Consider the following 26,390-nt stretch of genomic DNA (forward strand, 5'->3'; position numbering starts at 1 on the left):
AGCACACAGAAGAATGCACATATGCAGCGTACAATACGTAGCTTTGCTGTGATTGCAGTACCTCTGCCACAGAAATTCCAACGTAGCATTCCTTTTGTCTGAAAGAGAGTTTGACCTTTTCAAGGGGATCACCTGCTGGTCCCTTCTCACCTGACTTGTTCTGCTTGGGTTCAGATTCAAAAGGGAATCTATGTTTGGGATCGGCTTCTTTTATTATGACCACAGAACCAAGCAGGTTTAAGCAATATGGATAGAAATCCTCCATCACGGTTTATACTGTGATTTTATGTCACAATATTATGCAGTGATTTTGCTGCTAATGGACGATAACAATTATACTTTTATACCTGATCCAGATACTTCACCACAATATTGTCATGAAATAGTGTTATTCATGTTACTTAAAATATTACTTACAGTTACCTGGTACACGTAGAAATGTTTAACAGTATAGACCATCATCATCGTCATCATCAGTGTTGGGTTCAAGCAAGGGAAAGGCTGTCAGTACAGATCAGACTGACTGATCGATCACAGGTTTACGACCTATTTTGTGTTATATATCCTGATGAGAGCTTCACATAACTGTCCCCCTTTTCTAACTAAAGACACACATAGTCAAATATTACAATTACATTTGTTTTAGATATGGAAGTTTTACAGTTTATTCTAGATATGTGACATGGGAACAAAAGTGACTTTAGTGTTTGGATTTTAATCGTAAAACAATCAAAACACGAGTGCTAATCGGAGAAGCTTACATTAGAGATTTGGTTAAGTTGTAACCATTTGTTGATGAATCAAAATGTAACGGTCTTAAATTTTGATTTAACTAATTGTGATGTTAACGATCAGGGTTTGCCGCAAAGGCAGGTTGTCTGAGACAAAGAGCACCTCTGCTAACGTCTGAAGGAATTTTTACATATTTAGTTTCAGTGAACACAAGCAGAGGTGTAACATTACACAGCATAGACCACATCTTTGAGAAGTGAGTCAAATAATTAGACTATCATCTTTAAAAAGACCAAAATTTCAGTTCTCTTAAGACATGATGTTGTTTTGCATCCTTTGAGCTTATGGGATGTAGCGGTATGGCTGATCTTGGGGACCTACATGACCACAAGAGTAGTCTCTGTTTGGTCAGTAAGACACTTTAGGACTGTCCCAAAAGTTGACCCCAGTTTCCTAATGTCTGACAACAAAGTAAATGCACTACTTAAGTCTAGTTGGTAAAATCTTGCTGTTTAAAGGTGCATTCACCTTAGGCCTAGTTGCCTTAAACTGTGTCTCAGCACGCTTGTTCCCACTCCCCCACATTGCCCTTAACAGTTCTGGCCTGAGCACGCTTACATCATCACGATGTGACTTTTTGTGTAGAAGAAAAGCGCTCTCGTACAGAACACTGATCGTAAGGTTGGCAATTCAATCCCCGGCAGCTCTGTCGCTATTGTTGTGTGTGTGCGAACGGGTGAGTGGCAGGCAAACATTGTAAAGCACTTTGTAGACCGCTTTGGTAAAAAGACACAAGACAACTGCAGACCATTTACCATTTGACTGTATTTGTGTTATTTGCGGTATTTAGTGCGCAGTGACACCAGGTTTACTCACATGCCTTTATAGATTTATTCACTATGCATTGCACCAATTTTCATTTACTCATGCTGCACTTATGAGAACAGTTTTACAGACGCAGCTGATGTTCATGAAGGAATTTACTACAATTCACATAAATCAATAAAATGAGAACAAGAATCGATGTAATATCTGAGTTGCATGCTTTGGGACTGTATGGAGCGGTCACACTAGTCAAACTACGTGGACTTTGGATGTCCAGGGTGGACTCACACTAGGCGATCCGTACCTTACGTAAGTGTGCAGAATTAATACTTTTAGGTCAGCCTCAGTAATGTGGTTGGCTGGACATTCCCTACATTAGACGGTATGAATAAGGTTATTTACAGTTGACTGTGGAGATGACACAGGGATTATATTTACCATCAATGTTTGTGCTTTTTCAACGTTGTTTTCGGAAAGTGAATCAAATTCACTACTAGAGTTCAGGGGCCTTCGGTACCTGGAGAAAGGTTTGCATTTTAACAGTAAGGCATAGTATGCAGAAATCGAATGTTTGGTAACGGCTTTGAAAAGAAAAATGAAACCCCTTGTTTCACACAGCAGGGTCACTGGCCTGGAACATTTGTTTAGTGGAGTTGACATGTTTGGCCCGTTTCTGCGTCAGTTTTACTGCAGGTGCTCTGGGTTACTCACACAGTCCAAAAAATGATAACCAAAAGGGAACCTCTTAATTTCCTCTCAGTGTGAAGGTCTATATTTTGGTGACCTGCCCAGTGTTTACCCTGCTCCTCACCCAGTATGTGCTGGGACATGCTGGAATCGCATGACCCGGAACAGTTTTTCTGATTGTGGACAATACTGTTACAGTAAATCTTCGATTTCTAGTAATAACACATATTTTTCATATAAACACAGAAACCTTTGCTTGAACTTCGCCCCTGTTGTCCTCCCTAAAACATAGAGGAATGCAGAGCATTCCTGAACATATTGTAGGAAGTCTCTATTCTCTCCCTCAAGGTAACAAATAGTTGAGAAATAAAAGTAATATATATGCTTGATTGTAAATAATTGTTGGATGCCTAAAATGTTTGCTGTGTAGCCTTGGAAATGGTGGTAGACGGTATACCACATGACGTTAAGTTTATTTTCCCTGTACCTAATTTCAGGGTAACTGGGATTGTTTTAAACCATATTTTACTTATATTTTATTGCTCTGAAAACATTTCCGGAAGTGTTTTAAATCGGTGTGAGCCCTTATCATTACATGACTGAGCAGTGAAGCATCCACCTGTTGAGTTTTCTTCCGTTTAGCCCTCTAGCCCTCTCATTCCCTCCCCACACGGCCTGATTTCAGAACCCCTCCATGGTGTGCTGCTATGACGTCCATCCATGTGTCCTCTCTCTGTGATTCTTGTGAATACAGAAAATGTTAATACTTTCAGTCATGAACACATACCGTGGTGGATCAGTTTGGCCCCTTATTGTCAGATAGGGCATGTCTTTAGAGTAAATTGGTTTCTCAGTGTTTTGGACTCGGGTCTTGTCAGCCTCTGGTAATAAGTTAGTTTTGTCCTGTATCGTTTAGATTCTCTTTAATTTGGACTTAGTAATAGTGAGGAGTAAACCAGTAATGACTCATCAGACACTGAGCATGTTGAGGCATAATAGCAGAGCACCACATAAACACTGGCAGTGACTCTTTTGTCTCTCTCTCTCTCTCTCTCTCTCTCTCTCTCAAAAAAAAAGGACACACTCTCAGCCCTGCATTCCAGCAGTATGTGTGTGTTTGGGCTGTTGTTTCTGGTTGTCCTGCCAGGGGAAGTGAGCAGGCGTTTGGGAGGGCTTTTATTTGAACTGTGACAAGGTGGAGTCGCCGCTGTAATAGTTGTGTCATCCTGCTGGGTGCTCTATTTCTTATGCACAGCCGTGGAAGCCTGGCAGGGTGGCTTATACAGTAGGCTTGGCCTCCCGCATCAAAACACGATGAGCATCATTTATGCAGCATGCCAGTTCTTTCCATCAGAACTGCAGCTGCAGTACCATCCATCTTTAAGCTCAAGATGTTCTGAAAACCTTAGATAACGGCGCTCTCCTGGGCGGCAGGTGTAAAATTCTTCAGGCTAAGACGCACCTCAGATAAACTGTATTTGGCAGATGAGAGAAGGTCGAATACCTGTGAACAAATGCTGACTCAGACAGCAGTGACCTGAGAACTTCTAGAATTATTTCCTATGAAATTCTTATCAATGAAGGGACAAAAAATGAATGTAGATGGAGGGCCGTGGACCAAAAATAAATATTTGTTATTTGAATGTACATTAAAAAGAAATGTATTTCACAGAAAGTTAACTGAATCTAAAATAATATTCAGCATGATTAAAACACTCTTTAATCTTTCTAATAGTAATTTTTATCATTTTGCAGAAATTACTGTCAAAAACAGTCAATTCTTAATTTTCTTTTGTCAGTGTGTCACTGCCTCCATCTCTCGTCTCGACTGGCAGCTCAAAGTCAGTGACGTCGGACACGCTAACAGCACACGAGCATCAGCAGGAGAGAGAGAGAACACTATCATTCTTCATAGATAAGACGTAGGCCAACGTAATTTAATATGGAAGCTTAACAGCACTGTCCTGCACATTGCTGTAAAAAATACAATGTACTTTTTAGCTGCACAAAATGTACAGTTTGTAGCCATTATGGTTAGGATTTTACAGCACTTAAGAATAAGATGAATAAGCATGAGCTTGTCAAATGCAAAATGAAAGAAGCTGGGGGCCAAACTTGGCCCACGGGTCCCACATTAGGCTGCTCTGCTCGAGAACTATGATGCTGCGCATTTTTTCCATTGTGAATATTGTTAATTCAGCACTGACAACATCTCACAGTCGATCTGGCCACAAACTAAAATTTTTTTTCAACTGTAAATTAGGGATGTAATCCTCCCAATTACTGGAGTGTACTTGGCTTTACTTGAAGCCCTTTAAGTGCTTTTATTAGCAAAGCATGCTTGAACTTTTGCATTTAGATTTGAATGAGAACTGAAACAAGACTTTGGGTCATGAGTGAGCCACAAAAGTTTCAGTCAGAGCATTTCCTTTGCTTCAAACCTGCAGGTGTTTTGTAAACTGACAGATATTTTTGATTATTTGCTCTGATTGTGTAGAGGGGTCAGTTTTGGAAGGGAATCACAGCTTGGCATGACACACAGGGACACACAGGGAGAGAGAGATGGATGGAGGGGCAGTGCAGACACTTGGCCCAGAAAAGGATGCCTTGCTTTGTTTTTCTCATTTTGCCGTTGACTGCAAAAGTACAGTGTCGGGCTTTTTACTTGTGTGAACCAGTCAACAATCCAGTTGGCCCAGGGTGGGAGAGAGAGAAGAAGGATGGAGGGGGTAATGGACACGACGCTGATTGGACATTAGGAGCTGGCTATGTGACATCATTGGGGTGTTGGTGAAGCACAGCAAACAAAGAGGGAAATGCTTGAAAGGCTCTCTGTGCTGCTGGACAACATGACCACAACACAACACACACTTGCTACTCCGCTGCTCCTGCCACTTCCCTGCTTTCATTTGCTTCCTGATTTGATTATAACAATTCAATTACATTTTAGATTTTTTGTTGTTGTTAGTGGTTTAGTTTTATTTAGACATTTTAAGGCGGGTGAAAATCATTTTAATTAAGCTAACTTTAGACACAGTCCTAGGTTTTTAATGTTAGAGTACATAATATTCAAAAGAGACCTGCAGCGTTTTCTTGTGAACAAACAAAAGTTAAGATCTAACAAACATATCGAGTACATTAAGCAGTCCCTCCAGAAAATGAATGCAAATTCAACCAATCTCCATAATATTTGCATACCAAAAGCAGTTTTTAGCTAATTATTTAAAAAGCATTAAAAAATAACTTACTTTTAATGAAGAGGTACTGTAGTCTATTCATTGTCCATTGTAAAATGGTCTTTATAACTGTCACTTTTTTTTTTTTTTTTTACTGTGAAATTGTTTTGTAACTTTGAGCCCATTGTTCTTTAAGTTCACAAAATGAAAAAAATAACAGAACATGAATATTTTTTGGCTATTTTGTGATGCAGTATGCTTATTATCACAGGAAGTGAGTACATATATTTATTTCTTTATTAAGTGGTAGATTAACTTGACTTGAGTAATAACTGATATTTATGACTGTGAATTAAAAATGCTGTTTTTGGCAGCTATAGAAACTTTGCAAATATCCATTCAAAAGAACATACATTTTGCAATGACCTTATTTAACTTAATTTGATCTAATATTGCCATCAAAGGTGTAATGAACAGAGTACCTCTTGTAACAATGTACGACATAACATCTTATCTCAAACATTATGGTTGCCTGAGTTGGTTTGGAGTGTTTGAGAGGCTGAACCAGTATCCTATCTCCTGAATCAGTCTAAAGGGACTTGGCTTTTTGATCAGTTGACACGTTTGTCTATGTCACCACTTGACTGTATTTAGCATATTTTTACTGTACAAAACTTTCATACACTTGGTAGGAATGTTGTTCCTTAGCTGAACAACTTTTGACTGCACTTCTGCTCCTTGCTGGTATTCAGACTATTCAGACTGCATTAGAGTTTCTGTGACAACCAGGAAGAAACAGAGCAAGGCTTTTCCTGGGAGGGAATGAGGTAAAGGGTCAGTGTACTATTGGCTGGACTGAGGCTATTGAGGACTCGACTGGAAGTTGTGACCCAGCTGTAGCATACATCTTAGGAACACTATTGAATGTTATGAAGCAATATGACTTTTGAATAGACAGCTGTCTTCAACCTAAACGTGTGTTGCATGATTAAGGCCTTTTCATGCATTTCATTTGATCAGTAAATAGCAAATCAAGTAGAGCTTGTATTTAAGGTCCATGTATTTCTATTAAGATGGTCCCAAACTTCTGTTGACGTGATGGTGATGTGGTATTCATTGTTTTGAAGTTTTTGTTTATTTAATCGTTCAGATCTTTTAAATAACATTTGGATGTATTTACTCTACATGACCAAACGTGTTGGTTCACCTATGCTCTCACTTTGCAGCCAGCTCTGTAGAGATCCGAACCAAAACTCTTCAAATTTGCTTATACTGTTTGAATAGGAGGACCAAATGATCTGTACCTGCCACATGCAAATGTGCAGAGAGATCTGGGTTCTCCCAGTAACCCAAGAGAAATGTTCTTCAGGAAGCTGCTGAAGGAGCCCTCTGGAGATTCAGTTTTACAGAGTTTTGTCTCCTGAATTTTTAGTAGTCCTTTTTACAAACAATAACTGTGATTTAATTAGTGTTTTGAACCTAGGACTAAAGATGAAACACACAGCATGTCTGGCTAAGCAAGGTTGAGTTCTCAGTGCAGATGCAAAGAAAAACAGACGCATTTTTAACTGAAAACTTTACTTGGAAAAACAACTATCTTCAAGTATCTGAGAAATTTAGATGTGTGCAAATCAATAATAAGAAACAACTTTTTGTTATTGTTCTTTCATGCTTTATTATATTTTCAGTGTTTGCCTTTAACTATTGTAATCTCAGTGGCGATAGATATCTGTAATATATAGAATCAAGTCTTTTTTGATAGACGCATTTCTTAACCCATCAATCAACTTATTTTAACAGATCAGTTTTGCTATGATATTAAAAGTTACATACTAGAAACTTGCACTTGAATCGTCCAACCAGAAAGGGTGTAGTGTGGTATGGTATGATATGGTGGTATGGTAGATTCATATTGTCTGGTATGTTGTATTAGCCCAGCTTCAGGTTTGTTTTTAACGATGCTTTAGTTTTTAGTAGGTTTAATAATGAGTGTTATGAATCTCATTAAAGGAATAGTTCAACAGTTTTGAAGACGCACTGATTCACTTTCTACGTTAGCAGTAAAAATGTATACCGTTCCCTTCTGTTAGCTCAGATCAAGAGCTGGAAACGACAGGCCTTTCTCTGTGCAAAGAGTCAAGCTGAAGCTGGCCTCACATATAACTCCCTGTACAATCACAGCATATTGTTTTTTTTACGCTTTGGTTTGTGTGTGGATTAAACAAATGAGATGGTCGAGATCATTTGTCAGCCTTACAAGTGCTGACAGGTGGACTTTGTTACATTTGTCTAAAATTTCAGCATAAAGCAAATAAGGGTATTCGCTGAAATATTTTTATGTCGTGTAAATCTGCTTTGAAAAAAATAAATCACAAGCATTGCAGAAAGAGCTGGTGTGTAATATTTACTTATTCTCGATTTAGATGTATAAACAATAGTTTAGATTTTGATAAGTAATGACATGGCTCTAATAGGAATTATTATCTTGCCAGTGTTTGTTTTTCAGATGATTTCAGACCATTATGTACAAAATGAGTTTACAGGAATCAAATGGGAATTGTATGTTTGCTCTAGTCAGCACTACAATATCTCTCTTTTGCTCTTTCATCAATTCAGTCACTTTTCCTCTTCAGGAAATGTCTGCGCTCCTGTTTGGATTGGAACTAGCGCATGACCTTATATACCTTACAAGAGTGTTGTTCTTAGTCTGACCGTCCTGCTGTGACTCTCCCTGTATCATTTCCTAACCTCTACCCTCTGGCCTCCCTGCAGCTTCTGCACCAGTCAGCAGCAGCGTGAGTAGACGCCGTGCCCCGTCCTCGGTGACTCCCCTCTCGTGGGAAAAACATAACATCGCCGCCATGTCGAGCATCACCATCGACCCCGAGCTCAAGCCCGGGGAGTTTGTCATCAAGAGTCTATTTGCTGAGTTTGCTGTGCTGGCTGAGAAGAAGATCGAGATGGTGATGGCAGAACCGCTGGTGAGTCCAAAGGGGGTGAAAGCTCGAGTCGAGAGAAACACAGGAAATGAAATTCAATACACAACACGGGATGTGGCGCACAATGCTGAGATAACCTCCTCTCTGTTGCAACCAACTGCCAAGCCTTCAGCCACTTCAGGAACAAGTGAAAGATGTCTGAGGAAACTGGCATCATCATGTTGCACGAGTGATAAAACGGTGAATTGTTAACGGACTGGTTTGGCTTTTCCTCCAGTCATTCCCTTGTATTCAGCCTCTTTCCTTTCGATGGGGGCTCCTGGCAGGTTCATACTGAATATAATAAATATAAATGACAATGTAACAGTTTCTTATTTATCCCAAGTGTCTTTTTCTGCATTATGTTCTGTTGCATTATGTTGGTACCATGTGCTGATACCAATATATAAATGATAGTTAAATATTGGTCGGGTTCTATTCTTCTCTGACGTGTTTCTCATCATCAGCCTGCCGTTTGACTGACTGCAATCTACTGTTGTGGAATCTATGAGTATCCCTGCTGGGTTAGTGACGCACTTATTCTTGTTCTTGTTCTTTCTCTCCCACATTTCCAACAGGAGAAACCCCTGTCCCGATCCCTCCAGAGAGGGGAAGATGCACAATTTGACCAGGTCAGTACTCCCATAATAATGACCGCAAGGTAGAAATTACATCAGGTGTGTAAATGCGACACTCTCATTTCCACTGGACAGACAACAGCCCTCCCCCACTCCTGTACGCAGTGTTTGAATCCCCAGCTCCACCCAATCAATCCCCCACTCAATGGCCTGTCTGTCCCTCATCTGTAGCTGCTGCAGAACTCTATACAATGGGCCTGCCTGCTGCAGAATGCTTTGTTCAGCACAACACAAAGCCAATGAGGATCTGGTGGTATAGATCCAGCTGTCCCTATTGTGAGTGAGGGGGAGAAAATGGGTATGGGGAGCGCAAAAGTGAGAGTGTAGAATCGCTGTGTCATCCTCAGCAGTAAATCAGCATTGGGTGCTGGAGTGTATCTGCCTGGCGCCATAAGGGCAGAGGGAGCAATTGCATAACTCTGCTGCCTGCATCCATCATCCACCTCCCTCATCCCGCTGCGCTGGCCCTTAAACACACAAACACTCACGTACACCTAAATCGGTTATGCACACTGACCACCTCATCTCATGTTTTATGTATAGGCTAAAAACTATCCACTTTAGTCTTGACTTGCAAGTACTGATACTTGTTTGTAATAGGATTTACTGTTTTCTCACAAAAATACAGCAGTTACTATGAAGTAACAAACACCTTTATTACTTATCATTTCTTAATGTGGATTTGTGAAGTTTGTTAATGCTGACGCTGACATGATCACTGACGCAGTCAAAGTGCTGATGAGGTGTTTGTAGGACAGCTTCTTATTACTGTGGTCTCACATAAGTGTTGTAGAGCTGCTCAGCTGCACAACATGCTCAACATGTCATCTCAGTACTAATTAGTAGCTACTGTTTTTTTTCACCATTTATGCTTCTCTATTGTTAAATATCCAGATTTATATCAGTATGTGCAAGACAGCAAATGATTTGAATCAAACCAATGTATATACTTGACATCTGAAAAGGTCTCTAATGCATTAGGAAAAATAGTCTCTGTCCATGCTGTGCTTGAATGTTGGTTTTTTTATGTTTTTTTTTTTTACCAAAAATATAGTGAAAATTTTGTATACTCACAATTCCACTTAACACTATTTTCCTTGGCTGTTTTTTCCTTATCAAAATAACCAAGTAAACAAACCTAAAGTTTGTTAGAAAAATGCTGAATATGTTATGTAGTTGTACTCTAGCTCTAATAATTGAGTATTTTAACACACATGTTGTTGTCGTTTTCCAGTTAATAAGCTCTATGAGCTCAATAGCAGAACACTGTTTGCCCTCCTTACTGCGCACACTGTTTGACTGGTACCGGCGGCAGAGCGGCACTGAAGACGAGTCTTACGAGTACAGGCCTCGCTCCAGTACCAAGTCTAAGGGGTGAGATGATCTTCTTTGGTACCTTCAATTTCTTCTTGAGCAAATTAATTTGGACGAACCTTATCTCCATGTATTTTCTCTTTCTTTGTAGAGATGAACAGCACCGGGATAAAGATTACCTTCTGGAACGGCGGGACTTAGCCATAGATTTCATTTTTTGTTTAGTTTCAGTGGAAGTTCTAAAACAGGTGAGCGATCTGACACCCACTATTCTCACTGCTTTTGTAGAATGATTTACACTGCCTATAAAAAGTATTTGCCATCTGGATGGCTGAATGTTTACACATGGTGGGGGAAATGCAGTATACCTGTTTGACCTGATGCTGATAATATATTTTCCAAGTCCCAAGTTGTGAATGTGTTAGTTCTGCTACAGTAATAATACTGCTCATTTCTCAAGGCAGAACTGCTGTTTTAGGTCTGAGTTATAATTGATTAACTTTTTTGTTTTGATATCAGTGTTTCCCACACTTAGACTTTACGTGGTTTGGCTGCCCGGCTTTATTCACGGCTACTCAAGTATTTTTTGCAACCCATTTTAGCATTTTTGATCTTTTATGTTTTCGTCTCTCTGAGATAACAACACCATACAAATAGTTTGGCGAGGTAACAATTGTAAATTGTCGCTAAGGAAAATAACCTCGGTTACACTCTCCCCCTCTAAAGTGCATGAGGTTCTGCATGCACATCAGTCACATGCCACACCGCCACAAATATATTCTCAACCTGTGGGAAACACGCTCTGAAATGTCATTGATGAGTACCTGTGCACTGTACACACCACTGCTGCAGCTTTTCCTTTCCTCTTGCAATGCAGATAAAGACTTCTCCCCATATTTGATTTCTGTGGCATAGTTTTATTTAATAGTTCAGTTTATAAATAGTTGACATCTTTGTCCACCCTTTTATTGCCACTAGTCTTTCAAATGATCAAATCTCCTCGACTTCCAGTGCAGCATTATCCCACTGATAGGACAGTTGGGATTACTTATCTTTTCTCTGATTTGACTGCGACAAGGGTACTATTTAATAAGCTTGTACTTTTGATCTTCTTTGGTACAGAAATGAACTACAGTCTTGTTAGTAAGGTCTTTCGCCACAGGAAGAACAAAGTAAATAAATGCAATGGCAACCCACCAACTCCCAGCTGAGTGTGTTTCTAAAGTAGACTGTCCAAACCCAAGCACCATTCAGAACCAAAAGCCAATCCCCGGAGACCAAAGCTGACTTGTCCTTGGCTTCACTCCTGTAGGGAGGGTAATGAATGGTAGCAAAGAGTAGGAATGGGGCCTATCAATACTTCTAATAAGACTAATGATTCCATGTTTACGTCACAGATTCCTCTTCATCCAGTGCCAGATGTTTTAGTACATGAAGTTCTAAACCTGGCCTTCAAGCACTTTAAACACAAAGAGGGGTAAGTGACCATCAACACACACACACACACACACACACACACACACACACACACACACACACACACACACACACACACACACACACACACACACACACACACACACACACACACACACACACACACACACACACACACACAGACCAGTGAAACAGATGAATATCACATCACTGAAAAAAGTGCTGATGGATATACTCTCCACTGTGGCACTCTCACTTGTGGGTTTGGCTTTGCAGTCGGGAGTCAGTCATTTATTTATGTCTGTTTGAATAGACTGGCTCCACGGTCATTGTGTCACATCATTATTTACATTTAAACGAGGCACAGTTGCCTCTTATTGAGCAACTTGAGTCAGCCTCAAGTAAGCACACTTTCAAAGTGCTTCTGCTGTTGAGTGCGTTGTTGTTTTGATGTATGGGAAGCAGTGCAGGACTTGTCAAAGACTTAATGGCACATCCTTCATCATTTCACAGGTACTGCGGCCCTAACACTGGCAATGTGCACATCATCGCGGACCTGTATGCTGAGGTCATAGGGGTTCTGACACAGTCAAAGTGAGTGAGTTTAAGGGTGCCTTTTAGCATAATACTTGCTAACTTGTTTGCAACCTCTCTTGCTTTCTTGGAGTTTTTTTTCCAAGTGTAGATGCCTGTATCTCTCGTGTGTGTGCTCAGGTTTCAGGCAGTGAGGAAGAAGTTCATCACAGAGCTGAAGGAGCTCAGACAAAAAGAGCAGAGTCCTTACATCGTGCAGAGCATCATCAGTCTCATCATGGGCATGAAGTTCTTCCGGGTTAAAATGTATCCTGTGGAGGATTTCGAGGCTTCTTTTCAGTTCATGCAGGTAAATATAGCGGTTAGGTATTTGGTAAATTGCACCAGATGTGGTTTTTTTGTTGGTGTTTTTTTTTTTTTACTGGCCCTTTGTTCAAGCTCAGCAGCTCCCTGTAGCAGTGGCTCATAAAGCTCGATGAGTAACGATCAAAGGTGGAGTTTGCCAAGAAGAGAGTGTGTGCGAGTCTCTGGCGTTGCTAAGAGCTGTGAATGGAACAGTGGCTTTTTCATTAATCTCTATACAGTGGTTGAAAAAAAGATGACTCACTGTTCTCTCTTAACGTTATCATCATTTCTTACTGTGTTAATGGAACACGGTGTGTTTTATGTCCATTACTCTGTTTCAGCACATATCTTAATTTCTCCCTGTATCAATCAATCAATCAATCACTCCATCATACAATCCCTGTATGATCTTTTAGAGCCTGTCTAATATGGAATATTTACATTTTGTATTGATACTTAATGCAGAAACCATTATAATCATGTCTGTCTACCAATAGAGTCCAATATACAGTAAAACAATGTTTCTCTGCCTCAGTGGCTCAGCTTATGAGGAAAAACTAACAACAACAGGATTCTATGACGGATGTCTTCTTGTTAGGTGAGCAGTAGGCTTTGATTCTACATCAGTGTCCCAATACAGTACGTCCCATCAGGAAATCTGTCATCTGCTGTTCTGCGGATGTTTGCTTGTACGGATATTTGGTAGTGAAGCTACAAAGTGCTTCACTACAAAAGCAAATGACACAGAAGTGTCGAGCTGCAAAAATGACGCTGCTGCAATTGTGATAAAAAAAAAATCCTAATCAGAATTTGTAACATAAACCCGGGTCAGGGTCAGCAATATTATTGTCATACACACTCTATATACAAGGTGTGATCAAAAAGCTCTGAGACTGTGCCTACAACAACCAAGAGCTACCCGATTTAAATCTGGCAGCCATCCCCTTGAAGAGTAGTCCCCTAGTCCAGTGATATACTGCTTCTAGTGCTCCTCCCACACCCTGGAAGTCAGTTTCAGAAAGCGCGTCAAGCACCGTCTGCGGTTCCCACTGGATCTCCTCCACAGGCCGTGAACCCTTTCCTCTGACCTTGGTTTTGGGGAACAGAAAGAAGTCGCAAACCAAGTACGGCGAATAGGAGTGGTGATGATTGTGTTGTTAGTGTCATGTTGGAAAACCCAGTGGCCAACAGTTCAGTTCAGGTCAGTTGCGGTAAATGTTTTCCCTCAGATGACTCATAATATCACAGTCGAACTCAGTGTTGACAGTCTGCCTCTGGGGGATTTATTCACGATGCCCGACCACGCTCATGTCAAAGAAAACACAGCTGATCTGATGCAAATACTTCTGTCTTGGCCAGTGACGATCTACCTTGAAACGCAAATGCCATTCGAACACCTCGCCCGGCTCAGTGCTTCGTTAACGTGGACTTTCTGAAGCATTTCAAGGGTCTCCATTGCCAATTTATAGTTTGAAACAAAATTTGATGTAGTCTGCTCGAGTTTCAGGTCCTTGATGGATTGACAAATGCACACATAGAAATGGTCACAAAAATGCCTATAACTCAGGTGCTGATGTTGATCAAGAGATGTGACTTGGAATACATCCTCACCACAGTTATATCTTCCCCCTGCTCATTGCTGCGCTCCATTCTCGTTCAACAGGAACTTCATATGTCTTCTCAGGCCAGACCAGCTATGTTTATGCATGTTCCCTTTGTGATCTTCTTCACATGTTTGCCTTTGATATCCTTTCATAGGAGTGTGCACAGTATTTCCTGGAAGTCAAGGATAAAGACATAAAGCACGCTCTAGCTGGCCTTTTTGTTGAAATCCTCATTCCCGTCGCAGCTGTGAGTAACACGAAAAACAATTCTCGCCCTTCTACTTTTCCGTGTGCACTAAAGTATTCATGTTATTGTGTCAACATGAGATCCATATTAGTGTTTCATCCATCCTCAGGCGGTGAAAAATGAAGTCAATGTGCCATGCCTGAAAACCTTCGTGGAGATGCTCTACCAGACGACATTTGACCTTAGTTCCAGAAAGAAGCACTCATTGGTAATAATTCTACCATCCTTGTTTCACATCTCTTCCTCTCAAGCCCGATCACTACTTACTCTGCATCTCTCATACTTCTTCTTTCACTCTTCCTGTATTTTGTCAACATGACTGTTGGCCTCAGGGCACACCATCTAATAGTATCGTCCAGAAATTTTCATCTTTAAATAAATAAATACATCCTTTCTTTTAGTCCATTTTGTTTACAGACCAACTACTCTGAAAGCTAAAGCGTCTGGATTTTTTTTTTTTTTTTCCATTTCTCTATGTAACATATTAAGTTGATGTATTGTATCTGGGATCCTGACTTAATTAAATAGATCTTAAAACTGTATTGTAGCTCTGGTCTCCACTCTTGATGCTGTTGTTCCTCTTGGCCTATCTGTAGCATGGGAAGCTTTTTCTGCAGGGCTATTTTGTTTTCAGATGATCATTTCTAAGACATGCATAGAACAAATTCAGACCTTGTGAGCAAACTACTTCACCCTTTGCTTTTTCTTCTGATGCTGACACTGTTTTTCCTCCCCAGGCGCTGTATCCCCTGGTGACATGCTTGCTGTGTGTCAGTCAGAAGCAGTTCTTCCTCAACAACTGGCACATCTTCCTCCAGAACTGCCTCTCGCACCTGAAGGTACAGCCAGCCTCAGCCAATCCATTTCAGAAAGGTTGTGTTCTGCAGCTCTACAGCGCAGCACAATGACTGTATTCTTCAGATTAAAGTAATTTAAGGACGCACCACACTTGGCAGGACAATGCCTAATTCAGTTTAAGTCTTATGACTCATGTTATGAAACCTAAAATGACATTGTGGTGTTTGGTATGAAGTGACCTCAGTGCCCTTAAACTCCAGCTCATAACTTCAGTACTTTTTCATAAAAATGTACAGTGTGAAGGCATCAGCATTTCTATCTGTCAAAGGGAAATTAATTATTAGCATTATGACACTCTATGCTTAGTACATGCTTCATCCCACTGCCTGAAGAAGTTGTCTTGGTTATGAAGGGTGTGCTCTGTGGTTCTGTCTGATTACCATGATGTACTTTCCCCTCCATTATCAACAAACGAGATCTGGACACAAATAGCACTTGATTTGATCAAGCAATAATGGAGCTGTTGTTTTCAGAAAAAAAAAATCTAGGAATTGTGCTTAAAATGGAAAAAATTAAACCTCTTAGAAAAGATTTTTAGGTGTCACTGATATTTACTGGTGTAACAACAGCTAACTTAAGAGATAAAACTCTCCTATCAATATCATAAATATCCCCCATATGAAATTACCTAGTTACAATAGACTGTCCATGTCATGTTATCTCAAGTGCTGTTTTAACTCAGGCCTATTAATAACTCCTTCAAAGACCAATTACAAACAGATCAAACCCGTTTTCCTTCGATTCTTGACCAAAACGCTGATTGACCGAATCCCTGACCGACTCAATGACTCTCTTCTATCCCACCTTGATTCCTCTTTGTGCAGCCTGTGTGATCTTGTGGTGGATCCGTTTGCGTCTTTGTGATGGTGATCCCCGACTGGTTTTGAATGGCCGTCTCTCTTTTCAGTGATCTCATTCCAGCATTCTCTTTCACAGTAATTGTTTGAGATTTCCTTCATTTGAAAAGTGCAATCAGTCAGTTTCCTGTTGTTGATTCTTTGATTGAGATGATTTGACGGGTTTGTGTGATCGCTCGAGTGCAGTGATGATTTGAGTGTTTTCTGGCTTCTTGTCCAACCAGTGCTTTTAACCTTAAGAATCGTTCATGTTCGGGCTTTGCTTCACTACACTTAAACAAGTTTGATTATTTGAATACAAAAATTCATGCAAATTCAAGTCAGGAGGAAGAGCTACTTCTCTATGGAGTCCGACCTATAATAGATTTTTGGGGGCGATTCCGATATTGGGGAGTAAAAAAGTTCTGATGTCGATTTATATATATCAACTGATATTCTTCATATATGTATTCTATATACAGCAGTGTTTCCCTCAGACTTTTCTTGGGGGGGGGGCACCCAGGTATATTGATGGCCACCTACTGTATTTGGCAACCCATTTCAGCATTTTTTATTCATTTATTTTTTCTATCTATCCGAGAGAACGACCGACGCTATCAACATGATCGATTAACAAGTAGACAATAACATCCCAAAAACAAATAGCATCAATACAATATTTTTGGCTGGACAGCAACAAGAAATAAAAGGGGAAAAAACAATAACAGAACAATTTCTAATTCAACCTAAGCATCTTTTTCTGCATTATATTCTGTAAAAAAATAGTTTTCATGTACACACAGATTGGCCAACATATAGGCCGATACCGATATATCTGCAACCGGTGAATATCGACCGGTATATCGATCAGACTCTAGTTATCTCTCTCTGAATTGAGACGGTTCGTAAAACATTTTGGGGGGAAAAAGGCAAGAAGCAAAGTCTTTAACTCACAGATGATTACTTGTCTTCATGCATGTAATAATGGTTCTATCAAATGAAACGAATGCATAATAGTGTTTCCTGAAACCTGATCAGCATTGGTGATTACAGTCTAACAGCGATTCTAATTTATGCCATAATCATGCTGGCCTGTTTTAAAGTGTGATCCTCACGGTTAAAATATGCGTGTGCTTGACATGGATTTGAATGGACTGCCGAGTTGGGTGCCGCTGCTTTCTCGTCTTCGTAGGTGAAACTGGCCTTATTGTTTTGTTATTTTTGTTTGTTTCATGTCATCCTTCTCTTCCTCTTACATCCATTCTCCTCTGTGCATCGTCTCTGTCTCACTGTCTGATTTCCAAACCACAGCACACCTTAGTTTACTTTTGCACTTTTAAATTAGTATTTTGCTCACTATGTTAAAACATGTAATAGCACATCAAAAACAAATGGACTGTTGCTTTATATTTCTAGCATGCGACTTTAATCTACAAGTGGCATGTTGAACAGTTCATTATGTTTCATATCATTTCGATAGTGTGGATTTTATGCACGGTCACACTGACAAGAGTGAAGCTTGCTCAGGCTACTCTTGTCATATTTGTTTAGGCTATGTTTTTGTTTTGTTGCCTGTAACTTGCATGTGTCCCTCCCCAAACCCTTCATTCTTTGTCTCCTGTCATTTGATCTTTTTCTCACACCGACTCGCTCCAGATGCCGTCTAACAACAGCATCCGAAAGCAGATTGAGACGCTGCAGGTGAGTGATGTGGTGTCAGTGACGTAGCCTGCTGCTCCCTTCCTCTTTAACGGTCCAGGTCCTGGTCAGGACGTAGGGTAGTACAGTTCAGTTCTGCTTGCTTGGCTTAAAGGGGTGAACTGTGCTCTGTCGTGACTTACGTGTGTTGCACAGTGGAAGTAGCGAAGACGACCACATGAACTACTTGGAACTTGTGATGTTGCTTTAGGCTTTGTGGTCGAGCTGGTTTGCTTGTATGAGCAGTGTTGACTTGTTGTCTGATGTCTTATGTATTTAGAATTTTACTGTACGTACATGTTTATTTATGTGGTGGAAGAACGACTTGAGTACAAAAAGTGTGGTCACAGTGTACACCGACTGTAACAAGTACAAATCCTGCATTTTGTACTTAAGTACAAAAATTGAAATTTAATCGAACTATGCTATACTCATAAAGTCAATATGCACATTTCGGAATAAAATATATTATGATATTGATTCTAATTAATGATGCATTAATGTGCACTTTGATGCTGGTAAATGTGGGACTAATTTGAATGGCCTTATACAGTACCAGTCAAAAGTTTGGACACACCTTCTCATTCAATGGTTTTTCTTTCTTTTTTATTTTTTTCTACATTGCAGATTAATATTGAAGACATCCAAACTATGAAGGAACACATGGAATTATGTGGTAAACAAAAAAAAATGCTCAACAAACCAGAATATGCTTTATATTTTAGATTCTTCAAAGTAGCCACCTTTTGCTTTGATGACAGCTTTGGCATTCTTTCAATCAGCTTCATGAGGTCGTCACCTGGAATGGTTTTCAATTAACAGGTGAGCCTTGTCAAGAGTTCATTTGTGGAATTTCTTGCCTTCTTAATGTGTTTGAGACCATCAGTTGTGCAGAGGCAGGGTTGGTGTGCAGTTCTATACAGTGAAGAGGCCTATTCGACTACAGTTCTAATCCATATTATGACAAGAACAACTCAACTAAGTAAGGAGAAATGACAGTCCATCATTACTTTAAGACAGGAAGGTCAGTCAATCCGGAAAAGTTCAAGAACTTTGAATGTATCCTCAAGTGCAGTCGCGAAAACCATCAAACGCTATGATGAAACTGGCTTTCATGAGGACTGCCCCAGGACAGGAAGACCAAGAGTTACCTCTGCTGACGAGGATAAGTTCATTAGAGTTACCGGCCTCAGAAACCGCAAATTAACAGCACCTCAGATTAGAGCCCACATAAATGCTTCGCAGAGTTCAAGTAGCAGACACATCTCAATATCAACTGTTAAGAGGAGACTGTGTGAATCAGGCCTTCATGGTCGAATTGCTGCAAAGGAGCCACTACTGAGGAAGAACAAGAAGAAGAAGAGACTTGCTTGGGCCAAGAAACAGAAGGAATGGACGTTAAACCAGTGGAAATCTGTACGTTGGTCTGATGAGTCCAAATTTGAGATTTTTGGTTCCTCCCGCCGTGTCTTTGTAAGACGCAGAAAGATGGTCTGGGATGAGTTGGACCGCAGAGTGAAGGCAAAGCAGCCAACAAGTGCTCAGCACCTCTGGGAACTCCTTCAAGACTGTTGGGAAACCATTCCAGGTGACGACCTCATGAAGCTGATTGAAAGAATGCCAAGAGTGTGCAAAGCTGTCATCAAAGCAAAAGGTGGCTATTTTGAAGAATCTAAAATATAAAACACTCTGGTTTGTTTAACACTTTTTTTGTTTACCACATAATTCCATGAGTTCCTTCATAGTTTGGATGTCTTCAATATTAATCTAAAATGTAGAAAAAAAGAAAGAAAAACCATTGAATGAGAAGGGGTGTCCAAACTTTTGACTGGTACTGTATATTTTTTTGTTGTTGTTTTTAATCAATAAAGGGTTGACTAAAGTCTTACCTATAACATGCAGCATAATTTATTTGAATCTGCAAAGAAACTAGTAACTAAAATTAACAAAAGTTTTGATTAGTGAGATATATTGATTAAACTTTGCTATTATACTGATACCAATGTATTCAACCTAATGTAAAGCTTATACGCTGGATGCGAACCAGTGAGATGCAGTCGACTGGAGAGTATCAGTTTAATAATAACAGTAATGAAGCAGTAATTCGAATATTTCCCTCCAAAATGTAGTGGAATTGAAGTACAAAGTAACAACAATGAAAGTGATCAAGTTAAGTAGACGTGCTTCTAAATTGAACTGAAGCACAGTACTTGAGTAAACATACTTGGTTACTTATCACCACTGAGGATGCACAATATAATAGGCAACTTACTGGTATTGGCTTGCTGTAAAATATGTTGTCTATTTGTGTGAGGACTGATATCAGGTATATTTAATATGGAGATGACTCGGCTCTGTTCATTACTACATGAACTCCATAGTTGGAGCTCTGACTAATACGGTCTGTTTTTAGTCATTCACATCTTCAACAAGCAAACTGCTAACACACACTCAAAAGAAGACTTGACACACGTTGTAGTGAAATGCAAAATCTTGTTATTGATAATAGAAAATATTAACACATTGTAATACAGTTAATATTAATGCACCTTATTTACCAAAATGTCAATGTAGGGAATCCGTCCTATTCATGACCAGAGAGCCTGAGGAGGTCAGAGAAGCATGACGATATGAATCCTTTCAGCTGTTGTAGGATTTGTTGTTTTGAAGCAGCGCTACATTTACTTTTTGTAGGAGTTGGTAATAAACTTTCTAACAGCAGCCACACGTTGCCGCACCAAAAGAGACTAATAGTTGTTTGCAGACCAGTAAAACACAAAGTGTCACTTCACTTGAATAACACGGTCACATCGGCTCCACCTCTTCCATCTGTTTCCACGTACTGTATCTGCTACATTCTCCTGTCGTGGCAAAGGATGCTTAATTCAAGCCGTAAAACATCATACTGATAAGCATGTGGTCTGTGCTATTTGGTAATCTGGTGATACGACCAAACCTAGAGGATCGCTGTCCTTCAGCCGTGGTGTCAGCATGAATTAACGGATTTTTTGAACCTCTTGGATTGATTAAAAATGGTTTTACATTACAAGTATGGGCATTAATCAGTGTGTCAGAGGAATGTTAAGAGGAGATGGAGCCACAGTAAACCAGACCCAAGTGGTGAAGTACAGCCCATAAGAGCTTAATGCAATACACCATCATGCCCTCAAGGTACAGCCATCACATGGAAAATCACATCACAGGCTTCGAGTGTGGTTGCTCTCTGTATGACCCTATGAATGTATGTATGCCAATAATATGGATATTTGATGTAGGACAGTGGTCCCAACTGTTCCAACCTCAGGACCCACTTTTTTTCTTAGTCGAGTTGCGACCCAAATTTGAGTCATCGAAATATATTTCATAGAAAAATAGTGCCGTAATATATAATGCCTTCATGCACTGTTAAAACGAGTGCAACATGGGCAAAAAAAACAATAAAACAATGAAATAAAAAAGCAGATTTCTCTGATCTGAACCCTCTTTACAAATGCTCAAATGAGCTAAACCACTGATGTGATGACGTTAGTTTTGGTCATTGCTGTCATGACAACGCTGGCAGCAAACTGCTACTATAGGCCCACTGCGTCATGGTAAACGTGTCCTTTTAAATATAAGCACGGCATCAGGAATTCTGTAGACTTGAAAATAAAAGTCAATAAAAGAACAAAAAACTGAAATATCAACTGGATAATTATTTGATTATTGTACAATTAAATTTAACATTAAATGGACAGATTCTTTTAGTGTCGGTTTGGTTATTTTCCTAAAAATGACTCCCTCCAGTTGAGAATGACTGTTTTCATACTTATTTCCGTCTGCAACTCATTGCTAATAATAACTGTTTTTTCAGAGGTTTTACTGGAGACTTCATATTTGAAATTCTATAAGTGTGAAACTTTGCAATTTAGTGCACAGACATTAATCACTGACTTGTTAGAAATCATGCACAGAGACTGCAACTGTATGCAGAAACAGTTTTTTTTTTTTTTTTTTCAATTTTTGTTGTGTTTAATGTAATCCGAGATTTTCCAGACAACCAGTTGATCTGTCAAGTCTGACAGGTGGGTAATATAATTGTCATACGGGTGAAACATCTTACCCCTTTTGTTTTTTTCATCACCAGAATAAAGACCCCAAAATGTCCCGTGTAGCACTGGAGTCGCTCTACAGACTGCTGTGGGTCTACATCATCAGGATCAAGTGCGAGAGTAACACTGTCACACAGAGGTCAGCTTCAGAGCCAAACCCTCAAACTGCTCACACTCAATCAGTCCTTCTGCAACCAGTGATTATCAAGTAAAAGTCTTTTTCATCTTTGTTTTTTTTAGCAAATCTGCTTTCACAATGCCCCCCCCCCTTTTTTTTCTCTCTCTCTTCTTCCTAGTCGACTACTCAGCATTGTTTCAGCACTTTTTCCCAAAGGCTCCCGCAGCGTGGTGCCCAGAGACACGCCCCTCAACATCTTTGTCAAGATCATCCAGTTCATCGCTCAGGTGAGTCCAGAGCACAAGCTGTGACGTACCTGAATGTCACTGCTTAGCTAAGACTACAGACACACATAGCTGTGATTTAGTGATAACTGGTCTGTTGGTTATTACAGGAAAGACTGGACTTCGCCATGAAGGAGATCATCTATGACCTCCTGTGTGTGGGCAAGTCTCACAAAACCTTTACCATCAATCCAGAGGTAAAGTACAGACAGAACTTCAACTTGTGGTAGTGTTGGTGTATTCTCTCTCATGCGCTTCCTCTCTACTCTGCCAGAGGATGAATATCGGCTTGCGAGCCTTCTTGGTGATTGCTGACAGCCTACAGCAGAAAGATGGGGAGCCTCCAATGCCGACTACAGGGATCATCATGCCCTCTGGCAACACCCTGCGTGTGAAGAAGATCTTCCTTAACACCACCCTCACTGATGAAGAAGCAAAAGTCATAGGTGGGTTTGATTGTTAAAGAACCGACATTTGAAAAAAAAAAAAAAGAAATAACTTTTGGTCCTAGGATCTTTTCCATTTAGTGCTCTGAATGTAATAACTGTGCCGGGTGTTTCCAGGCATGTCACTGTACTACCCACTGGTAAGAAAGGCCTTGGATAACATCCTGCGACACCTGGACAAGGAAGTGGGACGCTCCATGAGCATGACTAATGTGCAGATGTCCAACAAGGAGCCTGAGGACATGATCACGTATGTAACCACAGCCTGAATCCATAGAGCTACTTTTCTGTTACTACTCACACTGCTGTGTATGCCTGACCTATAACAGCTTCTAAATCATTTTGTTTGTGCTGCAGGGGAGAGAGGAAGCCAAAGATCGATCTGTTCCGAACATGCGTGGCCGCCATCCCGAGACTGATACCAGATGGCATGAGCAGACAAGACCTTATAGAGCTACTGGCCAAGTAATTCACCCTCTCTAACCTGACTGAAGACACTTAACAACAAAATATACTGTCGCTCCGGGGACACACCTCATATCTTTAAATGTCTCTGCCTCGTGGCTCCCTCTCCTCCTCTAGACTGACCATCCACATGGACGAGGAGCTGCGTGGCCTTGCCTTTACCACCCTTCAGGCACTGATGGTGGATTTCCCAGAGTGGCGGGAGGATGTCCTCTCAGGCTTTGTTTACTTCATAGTCAGAGAGGTGACTGACATCCACCCCACGCTGCTGGACAACGCCGTAAAGATGCTACTGCAGCTCATCAGCCAGTGGAGGCAGGCAGTACAGAGCAGCAATAAGAGTCATGATGCACAGGTTGGTCAAGAAAGTTGCAGCTTTGTTTTTAACACTACTTAAGTTTATTTCTTATATTTAGTTAAATCCATAGTGTGAGACTTTTACACATCAATTAATTCAGTTCAGTACAGTCAAGCCCTTGCAAAATAATTCACACAATGCTGAATAAGCCTAACACCGCCAGGCAAATCTGTCTGTATTTTAGTCTATATAGAGTATTTAAATCTGGTGTATGGTAAGACATTCCCGCGCTTGTCGGATGAATGCGTACTGAGCGTGCTCTGTGGGCAGCACACCAGAGACCTCCAGCAGCCAAGCCTGCTATCCTCCAGTTTAGCATGATGCTAACTTGAACAAAGATGAAATCATTCGATCATGTGGCTCATCTAGACTTTACCACTGTTATTGGATCAACCTATGATTGTGGAACGAGTCATTTTGCCATGTTGTGGTGCTCAAAACATTTTATCCACTGATTTACAGCCATGATATAAGCATGTCCATAGTGTTTTTGTAATTCCCCTCAGTGACAGAAGGTGGAGACAAAAGTTCCACACGGCAGGCTTAAGTGACAAATTGTGTGTCAAATACGTGAGTTTAATTTACATGTTATTTTTAACAGGGCTCAAGCAGCGGCCATTCTCTGTCCTTGGAGCGTACGCTTCCTTTAGGTGTGCTGCATGTGGTGGAGGGTTTAGCACTGGTGGTGCTTTGCAGCTGCCGCCCCGCCACCCGCAGGCTGGCTGTTAACATCCTCAAGGAGGTCCGGGCGCTGCACACGGCGTTGGGCATTGGCAAGGTAATTACTTTAGACTCACAGTGCATATTGTTATAACAGTCAAAAATGTAGAAGTCTGCAGAATAGCTTGTACTGTTTCCTGACATTTGTTAATCTTTCAGGGAGATGAAGAACTGGCAATTGATGTAATGGACAGATTAAGTGCATCAGTGTTGGAGAGCTTCATTCATCTCACAGGAGCTGACCAGGTAGGAATGGATTTTCTTAATTTGACCATCTTTATACATTCAGAAGTACTCTAACACTCAGCTCGCCCTCCGCTGTTCTTCTCCGTAGAGCAACCTGCTGTATTGTCCCAGTGGGATTGATCTCCAGACGCTAGCAGAGTGGAGCTCATCTCCCATCAGCCACCAGTTCGATGTGGTGAGCCCCTCGCACATCTGGGTGTTTGCCCATGTCACTCAGGGCCAGGACCCCTGGGTCATCAGCTTCTCCAGCTACCTGCGGCAGGAGAACCTGCCCAAACATTGCCCCACTGCCCTCAACTATGCCTGGATGTTTGCCTACACGCGCCTGCAGCTGCTGTCTCCACAAGTTGACATCAAGTATGTTTCCTAAAACATGTTTGTTGTTTTTGTGTTTATCTGTACACGTGATGACGCTTTTCTAATGACATTATGTGGTATGATTGAGGACTGAAGACTTATAATAATACTCAGTTGATGGGCATGACACAAGACAAATGAAGGATAAAAACTGATCAATCATGCTGCCCCTGTGTGAAATAAGAAGGCAGTAGCTGACCGCTTTGTTCTCTGCGCCTGCTGCTCAGTGTCATTCTGTCCTTTTGATGTCATGTCATTCCTCTGTCACCTTCACTGTACATCCACCTGCAGCAGCCCCATCAATGCCAAGAAAGTGAACAGCCTGAACAGCAATGACTCCTACGTTGGCCTTTGGAGGAACTACCTGATTCTCTGCTGCAGCTCTGCCTCGTCCTCCCCCTCCATGTGCTCCTCATCCTCCACCTCTGGCTCCGTCCGCTGCTCCCCGCCTGAGACGCTGGCGTCCACGCCGGACAGCGGCTACAGTTATGATTCAAAGGTCAGAAGCAGCTGCATAAACAATCACTGTATGCCATGTTTCCTCCCACATTTATAAGGGCTTAAATATCCCGAAAAAATATACATTCATTATTTCTTAGGTTTTTCACAAGTATGACTGCATGTGTGTTTTGACTGCAGTCTAAATTCACAACAGTATGGTAACCACGTAAAAATGTAGACAAAATAAATAGTAATAGGATTTTGGTTGATTTATTTTAATACTTTGGCCTTGACATTGCTGTTCTGTGTGTTGATAGATTGTTGGCACTCCGTCCCCCTCCTCCCTGTTCAAACACATTGTTCCAATGATGCGCTCTGAGTGCATGGACATCACGGAGTCTCTTGTGTTGGGGCTTGGCAGGACCAACCCCGTGGCCTTCAGGTAAACAACATATGAAGTGACCAATTCACTCAATATACACATCAGAAACAACATTAAAAACACTGATTCTCCATTCATAAGGACTACCATTTATACTTTATGCCCTTCTGTCAGTGGTTCTAATCTTGTAGCTGTACACTATGGTATACATATTTATATTTATATAATCTATTTGATTACTTACATGTAACTTCCTCATCCTTCAGAGAGTTGATAGAGGAGCTAAATCCCATCATAAAAGAAGCCCTAGAAAGAAGGCCTGAAGTAAGTATTGCTCATGAATAACTTTAAAACCTGTCTGCCATAGTTCTTTGTTTATCAAAGAACACTTTCCTGAGTTAAAATGAAACACTCTTTACTCTGCAGAACGTGAAGCGGCGCAGGCGTCGTGACATCCTCAGAGTCCAGCTGGTCCGGATATTTGAGCTACTCGCTGATGCTGGTGTCATCAGTCAAATGTATGGAATCTACAAGGAAATCAGGAATTAGTTTTGTTCTTTTGTATTATGGCTC

General features: G+C 40.7%; 1 protein-coding gene across 8 annotated transcripts in view; it reads left to right on the top strand.

The window, feature by feature from the left end:
* Positions 1–26,390, top strand: part of fryl (furry homolog, like) — a 63,393-nt gene that overhangs the window by 8,873 nt on the left and 28,130 nt on the right. For 5 of the 8 annotated variants that reach the window (XM_069699255.1, XM_069699256.1, XM_069699258.1 and 2 more), the window contains 25 exons: positions 8,193–8,401; positions 8,977–9,030; positions 10,271–10,410; positions 10,502–10,598; positions 11,748–11,827; positions 12,301–12,381; positions 12,502–12,670; positions 14,425–14,517; positions 14,627–14,725; positions 15,255–15,356; positions 17,868–17,912; positions 22,036–22,139; positions 22,297–22,405; positions 22,513–22,599; positions 22,677–22,848; positions 22,966–23,098; positions 23,206–23,313; positions 23,431–23,668; positions 24,273–24,449; positions 24,551–24,637; positions 24,726–24,994; positions 25,286–25,493; positions 25,753–25,877; positions 26,084–26,141; positions 26,244–26,335. In XM_069699255.1, the coding sequence (XP_069555356.1) occupies positions 8,193–8,401; positions 8,977–9,030; positions 10,271–10,410; positions 10,502–10,598; positions 11,748–11,827; positions 12,301–12,381; positions 12,502–12,670; positions 14,425–14,517; positions 14,627–14,725; positions 15,255–15,356; positions 17,868–17,912; positions 22,036–22,139; positions 22,297–22,405; positions 22,513–22,599; positions 22,677–22,848; positions 22,966–23,098; positions 23,206–23,313; positions 23,431–23,668; positions 24,273–24,449; positions 24,551–24,637; positions 24,726–24,994; positions 25,286–25,493; positions 25,753–25,877; positions 26,084–26,141; positions 26,244–26,335 (3,136 nt within the window). The remainder of the gene's footprint in view (positions 1–8,192; positions 8,402–8,976; positions 9,031–10,270; positions 10,411–10,501; positions 10,599–11,747; positions 11,828–12,300; positions 12,382–12,501; positions 12,671–14,424; positions 14,518–14,626; positions 14,726–15,254; positions 15,357–17,867; positions 17,913–22,035; positions 22,140–22,296; positions 22,406–22,512; positions 22,600–22,676; positions 22,849–22,965; positions 23,099–23,205; positions 23,314–23,430; positions 23,669–24,272; positions 24,450–24,550; positions 24,638–24,725; positions 24,995–25,285; positions 25,494–25,752; positions 25,878–26,083; positions 26,142–26,243; positions 26,336–26,390) is intronic. The other 3 variants (XM_069699257.1, XM_069699262.1, XM_069699261.1) reach the window with 1 other exon arrangement.

This window comes from Brachyistius frenatus, unplaced genomic scaffold, assembly GCF_029030835.1.
Source record: "Brachyistius frenatus isolate BFR_SWC_R1_liver_20210118 unplaced genomic scaffold, ASM2903083v1 Contig_29, whole genome shotgun sequence".
Classification (NCBI taxonomy): domain Eukaryota; kingdom Metazoa; phylum Chordata; class Actinopteri; family Embiotocidae; genus Brachyistius; species Brachyistius frenatus.